Below are 10,681 nucleotides of genomic sequence, written 5' to 3' on the forward strand. Positions count from 1 at the left end.
ATCCCGGGGAGCAGCCCCTGGGATCCCTGGATCTGAGACTGACCCAGCCACCCCCAGCTCAACACACTGATGGCAGCCAGGTCCTGCAGCACCAGGAAGGACCCAGCCCTGTGCTCCTCCAAATTCCATGTAAGAAAACTCTCAAAAATGGAGGGATGGTGCATTAAAGCCCCAAAAGGAGTCTTCAGGCAGGTAATGGAGTAGGGATTCTATGAAGGAAAAGCCAGGGACCTGTGGGTGAACCTCAGGGCCCACGCGCAGGATTCTGTGTGCACCAGGCACATCCTGGCATTCTGGAGAGTCTGCCCACCCTGGCACTGAACCTGCCCCTGGGTTTAATGAACCCACCCCAAAAAAGAACATCAGGTTTTGAACCCCACATTCACCCCTGAAACCCAGTGGGCACAGGGTGGCAGAGGGTGGTGCAGGCTGAGATGCAGTCCGTCTGTCCATCCATCCATCATCCATCCATCCATCCATTCATCCATCCTCCATCCATCCATCCATCCATCCATCCATCCATCCCCATCCATCTTCTCTCATCTATCCCTGATCCATCCATCCATCCATCATCCATCCATCATCCATCCATCCATCCATCCATCCATCCATCCATCCATCATCCATCCATCCATCCATCCATCATCCATCCATCCATCCATCCATCCATCATCCATCCATCCATCCATCCATCCATCCATCCATCCATCCATCTATCCCAGAGGAGGCAGACAAAGGCAAGCAGATAATTTGCCATGCTGGGGAGTGATTTCTTTTCCTTTATTAATAATAATGACAACAACTAATAAAAATAACGAATAATGAATAAAAAGTGGGAGACTGGGCCAAGGGAATCCTTTGTCCAACCTGAACCAGCAGTTTTAGGGTAAAAACAATGGAAACAAGGAGTGGCATCAGGCAGTGTCATGGTCCTGGCAGTGCAGGGGTTAAACCTTGATGGGGGAATTGTGGCTTTTGGGGTGTCCTCTGATGGGTGGTGCCGTGGGGGGACATTCCCAATTTTCTGGTTTGGGGGTGCCATCCCCCCTTCCCCTGTCACATTTCTCCCATTCCATCTCTAGAGGGGCAATCAGGGCTGGATCAGGGGGGCCGAGCTGGATGTGGGGACACCCCCAAGGTCCCTGCAGGGGTGGCTCCTTCACCCCCCAAGGCAGGACAGGGACAATCAGCGACCTCTGGACCGCGCTGGCCCCGGGTGTGGCTGCGTCCCCCGGGACTGGAGCGAGCACCGGGACCGAGCTGGGGATCCCCAGCGTGGGGGGAGTGACCCCTGAGGGGCACCCCCAGCCCGAGGGTGTTCCCGGCGTGTCCCCGGCGTGTCCCTGGGGTTTGCTCACACGTGTGGGACAGGTCGGAGTGGGTGGCACCCCGCATGTGCCCGGGGGTGCCTGGGGACCCTCCTGGGGTCACGCGCTCCCCGCAGGTGGGGAGCCCCCTGCACACCGCTCTGCAATCCCTGCACATCCCTCTCCCCCCTGCACGACCCCCTCGCCCCCCTCCCCCTCCCGCTGCCGCCCCATAATCGGCTCCAGCTGCACAAACATTCCCGCACCCGGAGCCGCCGCCGCCTCCGGAGCCGCCTCCGCGCCCGCCCGGACCCTCCCCCGAGCCCCCTCTGGGCCCCCCGGCCAGCCCGGACCCTTCCCCGGAGCCCCCTGGGCCCCCGGCCGGACCCTGCCCCGGCCAGGGCAGCTGCGGAGCCGCGGGGCCGAGGGGCGGCCGGGGCTGAGCCCTGCGGGACAGGGGATGGAGGGGGGGGCTGGGGGAGACGGTGTCCATCCATCCATGTCCATCCATCCATCCTGTGTCCATCCATCCTGTCTGTGTCCATCCACTCCACATCCATCCACCTCACATCCACCCATTTCACACATGTGCATCCATTGATATCTATCTATCCAATATAAATCCAATATCTATCTATCCACCCATCCAGCCTTCCATCATCCATCCATCCATCCATTCATGTCCATCCATCCATCCCATCTGTGTCCATCCATCCTGAGCATTCCACCCATGTCCATCCCCTCCATGTCCATCCACCTCACATCCACCCATTCCACACTCATGCATCCATTAATCTCTATCTGTCTGATATCCATTCTCCCATCCATCCATCCATCCATCCATCCATCCATCCATCCATCATCCATCCATCCATCCATCCATCCATCCATCCATCCATCCATCCATCCTCCTTCCATCATCCATCCATCCATCCATCCATCCATCCATCCATCCATCCCTCCATCCATGCCCATCCATCTCTTATCCATTCACCCAACACTCTCTGGGCAGGCCCTGGATGTTGGTGGGCCCCCACTCTCACCCATCCCAGCTTCTCCATGAGCTGCACCAGAAAGGAGCTGGGAGCCCATGCCCACCCACCCACCCTGTGTCCACCAACCCCAGCTTCTCCAGAAGTTCCCCAGGACGGAGATTGGGTCCATCCATCCCTACCCTACAGGAGAGGTGTTGGGATGGAGCCAGGGCCCCCCATCCCTGTATCCAGGGGAGGGAAGGGCGCTGTGGATGGCACAGCTCATCACACCCACTGTCCCCAAGCTCTCCAGGACAATTCAGGGATGTGGTGGTGGCCCCATATTCCCCATTCCCCCACATTCCCCATTCCCCCACGTTCCCCATTCCCCCACCCTCAGGTGTGTCCCCGTACAGAGCCAGGATCCCCCACGGCTCGGGGACAGTGACAGGGATGGATCCCACCCCACCGTGCCCACCTGGCCGGGATGGGGACAGGATGGGGCTCCTGCCCGGGCCCCCGGGGTGCCGGTCCCGCCCCGTCCCGGCGGCTCCGTCTCCTTTAAGAGCGGCCGGAGCGAATTGAGCCGCCTGTCCCCGCTGGCGCCCGGCCAGGGCTCGGCCTCGGCCGCGGCCAGATCCCGCTGCAGCGCCCGCCCGGCGGGGACAGCCGGCCCGGGGACAGCCGGGGACAGCCGGGGCCCCGCTGGGTGCTGGGTCACTGCTGCGGGTGAAGGCACACGGAGCCAGAAGGTGGGGACAGCCAGAGATGTCCCCACAAAATCTCAGGCCTTGTCGTACCAAGATCATGGAGACACGTGAAGTGTAGCAAAGAGATGTCCCTTGTCACATCCGTGCGCTCTGCCACCTCCGTGTCACTGCTGGGGAGCGGGACAAGGGGGGAGGTGGCAGGGGAGGGGACAGGGGAGATGGATCCTACTGCTCTGAGGGAATTGTGAGCCGGGATGAAAAAGGGACAGTTTGGGGACAGGAGAACCTGGGGGCCATGGGGACAGGGACAGAACAGGACAGGGGAACGTGGGGGCCATGGGGACAGGGGACAGAACAGCCCCAGGAGACAGGACAGCCTCCATGAAGGACAGGGGACAGGAGAGCCCATGGTCCAGGGGACAGGAGAACCTGGGGACAGGAGAGCCCTTGGATAAGGGGACAGGACCAGCAGCAGGGGACAGCAGTGACCACAGCCTGGTTCCCAGGAGCCCTGGGACAACCAGCGCTGGGGACACCGCCTGACCCAGGGTCCTGCTCCCAGCTCCTCCTCCTCCTGTCCCTTGCCTGCAGGGCTGTCACCACCGGGGCTGTCCCTGTGCTGGGACACTCCGGTGTGCTGAGCCCTGTCCCCATGCCCAGGAGCCCTGGTGGCACCGGTGGCACCGGTGGCCTTGGTGGCACCGCTGTGATGAGTTGCGGGTGCTCGGGGCCGGCCCGGCTTTGGCGTTAATTGATTAATTGACTCCCGCGGCGGTGGCAGCTGTGAAAACAGAGCGGGGCTCATTAGGGGACATCAAAGGACAGCCGGGAGGGGACACGGCCCGAGCCGCTGGCGTTTGCTCCCTCTTCACCCGGCTTAAAAGGGGAGGAGGAGGATGGGAGTCACCGACCTGGGGACAGCCCTGCTCAGCGAGGAGGTCCCTGTGCCCTGTCCCTGGGATTGGTGGCACTTGGGGGCACCCATTCTTTGGGTGACACCCCCAAAGTTACCTGGACGTGGGGTGACCCATCCCTGGGGTTAGCTGGATTTGGGGTGATCTCTCCTCAGATATCAATCAGCTGCTCCTGGGGTGACCCATCCTTGGGGTCACCCATCCCCAGGGTGACCTGTCCCTCGGGTGACCCATGTCCACAGAGATCCATCTTTGGGGTGACCGGTCCCTGGTGATCCATCTTTGGGGTGACAGAGCAGGGGACAGAGGGGACACACACTGACTGCTGCTTGCAACACCCTCCAGCTCCTCCTGCTCAGGCTGCAAACAGCCCTGAGCGCCAAAAACCTCCAAAACCCCCCAAAATTTGCTCGGAAAAGGCCCAGAGCTGGCGCAGTCCCTCCATCACAGGAGCCTGTGGGGCCAGGGACCCCCAAAACCCCCAGATCCCTCAGCACCCCCGGAGCACGGGAGCAGCCCCAGCAATCCCAGATCCCAGCTCTGCTTTCCAAAGCCAGGACATGAAGCCTTTTTAAAAAAATCTCCTCTCGGAGCTCCTGCATTCCTGGGTGGAGAGTTTACATTCCCCCGTCCCCCATGATCCGAGCTCTGGAAAACAAAGCAGCCTTGGGGGGGAGCAGCTTTTTGGGGAGCAGGACCCTCGAACCAGAGCCAGGACCCCAAGGGCAGCACCCCAAAACTGAAACACCCAGAGGCAGGGCTGGAAACAGCCCAGAACCCCCTTGGCAAGGGGGTGGCACCCTCGGGGTGGGCATTGAGGGGTGCAGGGGGGTCCCCTGATGCCTTGGCCAAAGCTCAGCCTGCCCATGCCACCACCAGGAATTTCCCTGCCTGAATTCCCACTTCCAGAGGCTCCCAGGGCAAGAACTGGGGTAACAGGGGGTGCTGGGGTGTCCTGGGGGGTGCCAAGGGGGGGCTGGGGGGATCCCAAAAAGCCCAGGCCGACCCCCAAACTGCCCCTCCAAACGGCAGAGGAGGGGGAAAAGAAGCCCTGCAGAAGTTTCTCCCCCTCTTCTCTCCCCCTTCCAAGTCATCGCTGGAAAATTAAACCGGATCCAAAGAGTTTTTCCTTTCCAAAATGTGCTGGAGAGGCGCTGCCTTAACCCCTTCAGCTCCCGCCTCGCCCTCTCCGCGGGACTGGGATTTTTTAAGGGGGTTTGGGGATTTTTCCCGGCCTTTGCTGGGGGAAGGGGAATGGTTTGCCCTGGCAACCCCTCCTTCTGCTCCAGGGATCCCCAAATCCCCTGCAACGAGCCAGACCAGAAGGGCTGAGGCTCCCCAGGGCTGATTTTGGGGCACCCTTGGGGCCAGCGCTTCGTGGCCAGGTCTCCCTCTCCATTTTGGGAAGAGAATTTTTTTTTCATTCCAATTAAACCCAGCTGATTAAATCCATCCTTTCAGCCCCCCCGTCCCTGCCCTGAGTTGTCCCCCTCCAGCTGAAACTCCCCTAGATCCCCCCTCCAGCATCCCCCAAACCCCAACAGATCGAACACCCCCGCCAAACCCCTAATCCCAGAGAAAATGTGAGCTATTTCCTCCCGGGGGGGGACACAGGAGAGGAGGCCCCCCCTCCCTCTTCACACTGAAAATTCCTCTTTTTTTGGGTTAAAAATCTCTTTTTCCCCACTTTCAAAGTGCTTTGTTCCAGCTGGAGGGAGGCTCATCCCCACGGGGCAGTGGAAATGGGGGGGCCCGGCAGACTCCATGGGAACCCCCATAATTTAATTATTGGGGTTTTTTTGGGGGAAAAAAAAAAGCCCTCGGGAATAATCTGGCATTTTTTGGGACTCGTTTGTATTCGGGAAGGATTGTTCAAAAAGGGATTTGGGAGGAAAAATCATCAGCCAAGGAGGGGGGCCCAGGGAGAGCCCCCGGGGGCGGCAGAACCAGCCTGGGGTCTCGTGGGAGCAAAGGGGTGGGGAAGAAAAAATCCAATTTCTTGGGGAGTTTTGAAAGGAGAGTGAGAAGAATGGGCTTGGTTTTGGGGTTTTTTGCCTTTTTTTCACCCTTTTTTCCAGGGGCCAGCGGAGCAGGGCTGAGGGAGCCGGGACAGAGCGGGAAGGGGGGAGCAGGGGGCCGAGGGTCCTCTCCCAGCCTTGGCAGTGGTTTTTTCCCTCTCTTTTCTCCATTTTCCCACCTCTTTCTCTTTTTTCCTGATCCTTTTTCTCTCCTTGTTTTTTTAATCTCTTTTTTCTCTTTCCTCCTCTTTTTTTATCTTTTTCTCTCCTTCTCCTGTTCTTTCTCCCTTTCGTTTTTTTCCTGCTTCTTCTCATTTCTCTTCCCTTTTCTCCTTTTTTCCACTCTTTTCTGTCTTTCTCCCTTTTCTCCTGTTTTCCTCCCCTCCCACTTTTTTCCTCTCTTTCCTCCTTTTTCTCTCATTTCCCTTTTTTTCCTCACTTTTCTCCTTTTTTCACCCCCACTGCTCATTTTTCCCTTGTCTCCTACATTTTTCCTTCCTATTTTTCTTTCCTTTCCCCCTCTTTTCCTCCCTTTTCCACTGTTTTTTCCCCTTTTTGTTCTTTTCCCTCCCCTCTTCTCCTTCCTTTTTCTCCTCTTTCTTCCTCCTTCTCCTCCTATTTTCTCCCTCCCTCTCCTCCTATTTCCTCCCTCTCTTTTTCCACACGTTCAAATACAAATATATACTTAAATTTACAAATGCTATTTACAGGTTTAATTACAAAAAAAAAAAAATCCAAAGAGAAAGAGAGACACCCCTTAGACGTTAATAAATCTAAAAATAAAAAATATATAATAACTCCTCCCCCCCCCCACCCCCAAAACAAAAAAATATTTCAGGCCGAAGGGCAGGGGGGTCACACCGTGGTCTCGCCCTGCTTGCTGTTGGTGAGCCGAGTGTAGAACTTCCTCCAGGAGTGCAGGGTTTTGCCAGACCATATCCAGAACCCCGAGGTGATGCCCACGATCAGAGTCATGAGATACTTGATCATGTAGACGGTGAAGTCGGGGGTCATGCGGGGGGTGAAGTGCAGCGGGCAGGGGATGGCCAAGCTCTTGCAGTTCTGGCTGATCCAGCTGCGCTCCCAGTGCTCGCGGAAGGCCTGCTCGTAGAAGTAGCAGGCGATGACGATGGTGGCCGGCACGGTGTAGAGGACGCTGAAAACGCCGATGCGAACCATGAGCCGCTCCAGCTTCTCCGTCTTGGTGCCGCCGTGCTTCATGATGGTGCGGATGCGGAAGAGGGAGACGAAGCCGGCCAGGAGGAAGGAGGTGCCGATGAAGAGGTAGACGAAGAGCGGCGCCAGCACGAAGCCTCGCAGAGGGTCGATGTTGTTGAGGCCCACGAAGCAGACGCCGCTCAGCAGGTCGCCGTCGATCTGCCCCATGGCCAGGATGGTGATGGTCTTGACTGCCGGCACGGCCCAGGCGGCCAAGTGGAAGTACTGGGAGTTGGCCTCGATGGCCTCGTGGCCCCACTTCATGCCGGCGGCCAGGAACCAGGTGAGGGAGAGGATCACCCACCAGATGGAGCTGGCCATGCTGAAGAAGTAGAGCATCATGAAGAGGATGGTGCAGCCCTCCTTCTTGGTGCCCTGCACCACGGTGCGGTAGCCGTCCTCCTGGAAGCGCTCGTTGCACACCACCCTCTCCTCCAGCACGAAGCCGGCGATGTAGGCCACCGACACCATGGTGTAGCACCCCGAGAGGAAGATGATGGGTCGCTCGGGGTAGCGGAAGCGCTGCATGTCCACCAGGTAGGTGGTGACGGTGAAGAAGGTGGAGGCGCAGCACAGGACGGACCAGATGAGGATCCAGATGCGGGCGAAGCGGATCTCGTCCTCGTTGAAGAACATGTGGCCGTCGGGCCGGGTGGGCTCGCAGGGAGCAGCGCAGTCCTTCTCCCCCAGGAACTTGTAGTTGAGGTAGCTGGGCACCTTCAGCGCCCGCGGGCAGTGGAAGGGGTGGTCCAGGGTGGCGTAGCGGGGGGCGCCGGGGGTGCCCTGGCCGGCCAGCGGCGTGGCGCTGGTCAGCAGCGCCGGGGAGCCGCCGTCCTCCGAGTGGTTCTGCCCCACGCAGATCTGCTCGGCGCCGTGCCGGGGGAAGTTCTCGCACCGCAGCCGCTCCGGCCACTGGAAGCCGAATTTGTTCATGAGGGCCTCGCAGCCCTGGCGCGCCCGCTCGCAGATGGAGCGGCACGGCGGGATGGCCTGCTCCAGCACCGTGCACACCGGCGCGTACATGGAGCACAGGAAGAACTTCAGCTCCAGCGAGCACTGCACCTTCACCAGAGGGTAGAACTGGTGGACCTCCAGCCCCGCGTCCTCCTGGTTGGTGTGACCCAGCAGGTTGGGCATGATGGTCTGGTTGTAGGCGATGTCGGTGCAGAGCGGGATGGAGATGGGCTGGCAGAAGCCGTGGTCGGGGATGGAGATGCCCTTCTCGCCGTGCAGCTGGGCCCGGCTCGGCGCCGGCACGCTCAGCCCCGCCAGCAGCCAGGCCAGGGCGGGCAGCACGCCGGGGGGGCCCATGGTGCCCCGAGCCGTGCGCCCCGATTTACCGTGCCCGGTGCCCCGCCGGACGGCCGATCCTCCCGTCCGGGGCTGCCGTGCCCGGGGCTGCCTGGACGGCTCCCGGAGACTGGATACGCTCTGGTGCCGCCTGGATGACTCCGGCTGGCCTGATCTGCCGTGCCCGATGCTGACTCGACGGCTCTCGGGGATCAGCTCCTCCGTGGCCGGTGCTGGCTGCACGATCCCCGGTGACGGGACACTCTCAGCTCCCGCCTGGACGGCTCCCGGATCCCCCGTACCCGGCGCTGCCCGGACGGCTCCCGCTGCCCGCTGTCCGCCTACCCCGTGCCCGGCGGGACGGCTCCCGGCGTCTCGATCTCCAGTGCGTGGCGGGACGGCTCCCGGTGCTCGGACGTGGCGCTCCCGGTGCTCCGCGGCGCTGCTCACGCTGCCCGAACTTGGCGCTCCTGCTGCTCCCGGTGGTGCCGGGAGGATGGCGGGAGGGGGGTCCCGGGGGGTGTCGGGGGGGTGCCGGGGTCCCGGGGCGCGGGGAACGGAGCGGCCGCACCGGACGCTCCCGCCGCCTTTGTGCGGGGCAGCGCCGCGTCCCCGCCGGGCGGGGCCAGCGCCCCCAGCCCCGCCCCCCGCCCCGCCCGCTCCACCAATCACATTCAAACGCCGCGGCTGTCACGCCCATCCCGGTCCTGGCCACGCCCACCAGGCCCCGCCCCTGCCCGGGGGTCACCGCCCCCCCCAAAGTTTTTCCGAGCGGGGCGAACCCCCCCGAACCCCCCGCGGGCGGGGTCGGGCCGGGGCCGCGGGGAGCGGGCCTGCCGTGTGCCCCGTGTGCCCGAACGGCAGCGTGGCCTTTGCCTCCCGTGTCCCCTGTGCCCCGTGTGCCCGAACGGCATTGTGGCCTCTGCCGCCCGTGTCCCCTGTGCCCCCAGTGTCTCCTGTGCTCCCTGTGTTCCCTGTGCCCCGTGTGCCCAAACCACACTGTGGCCTCTGCCGCCCATGTCCCCTGTGCCCCCAGTGCCCCTGCCATGTCTCCTGTGCCCCGTGTCCCCATGTCCCCTGTGCCCCCGTATCCCCTGTGCTCCGATGTCCCCTGTGCCCCTCATGTCCCCTTGTCCCTGCTCTATGTGCCCTGCTGTCCTGTGTCCCCCTGTGTCCCCTCTGTGTCTCCGGCTGCCCTGTGTCCTCCCATGTCCCCTTGGTCTCCTCTCTGTGTGCCCTGCTGTCCTGTGTCCCCTCGTGTCCCCTACTTCTCCCCCGTGTCTCCTGACCACCACTGTGGTCACTGTACCTCTGTCCTGTGCCCCTCCCCTGTCCCCTGCTCCTTCCATGTGCTCTGTGCCCAAGTGCTCTGCACTCCCCCAGTGTCCCCTGCATCCCTCGCTGTGTGCCCTAGCCCTGCTGTGGCCTCTGCACTCCCTCCATGTCCTCTGTCCCCTCTGTGTCTCCTGTGCCCCCCTGTGTCCTCTGCACTGCTCATGTCCCTTAACCCCCACCTGTGGGGCTGCTCCCCCAGCCCAAGACCCCTCTAAGGTGCTGCAAGGTGTCCCCCACTGTCCCCAGGTCCCACTTTAGGGTGCAGGGGAGCAGGATTAGCTCCCATGCCCCACTGGAGACCTCCAGGATTGGCCCCAACATCCCTTGTCCCCAGGTGTCAGCCAGGCAGTGCCACCCCTCCTTGGGCACCCCTGGGGTGCTGCACTCCCAAAAGGCCACTGCACAGCCAGGGGTGTCCCCAAAACAGGGCAGTGGGAGAGGCCTGGGGGCCTGGGACTGGGACTGGGACACACTGGGAGGGACTGGGACACACTGGGGGGAACTGGGACATACTGGGAGGGACTGGGACACACTGAGAGGGACTGGGACACACTGGGGGGAACTGGGACACATGTTGGGACTGGGACACACTGGGAGGGACTGGGACACACTGGGAGGGAGAGTCTTGGACATGGCAGGGATATGCCTGGAGGGAACCAGGACACACTGGGAGGATCCAGGACATGCTGGGCGGATCTGGGACACACAAGGGGGGACTGGAACACACTGAGGCAACACTGGGACACCCTGTGGGGGGACACTGGGACACAGCAGGGGGATCCAGGATGCGCTGGGGCCATCCAGGACACACTGAGGGTGTTGGGACACAGGGAGGTCAAGCACAGGGGGGGTCATGGGACACACAGGGGAGTCAAACACAACCTGGGGGGCACCGGGACACACTGGGGAGACTCA

At 61.5% G+C, this 10,681-nt stretch overlaps 1 protein-coding gene across 1 annotated transcript; it reads right to left on the reverse strand.

Annotated features, from left to right (window-relative positions):
• Window positions 1–6,620: 6,620 nt before the first annotated feature.
• Window positions 6,621–9,061, reverse strand: FZD2 (frizzled class receptor 2). Its single transcript, XM_014273479.3, has one exon. It carries the CDS (start codon window positions 8,450–8,452, stop codon window positions 6,779–6,781), a length of 1,674 nt encoding a protein of 557 aa, XP_014128954.2. The 5' UTR covers window positions 8,453–9,061; the 3' UTR covers window positions 6,621–6,778.
• Window positions 9,062–10,681: the final 1,620 nt, after the last annotated feature.

Source organism: Zonotrichia albicollis, chromosome 23, assembly GCF_047830755.1.
Source record: "Zonotrichia albicollis isolate bZonAlb1 chromosome 23, bZonAlb1.hap1, whole genome shotgun sequence".
Taxonomy (NCBI): Eukaryota; Metazoa; Chordata; class Aves; order Passeriformes; family Passerellidae; genus Zonotrichia; species Zonotrichia albicollis.

Bases quoted from the DNA above. Each gene is read 5' to 3' on its own strand.
- FZD2 (XM_014273479.3), bottom strand. From the start codon at position 8,452: ATGGGCCCCCCCGGCGTGCTGCCCGCCCTGGCCTGGCTGCTGGCGGGG.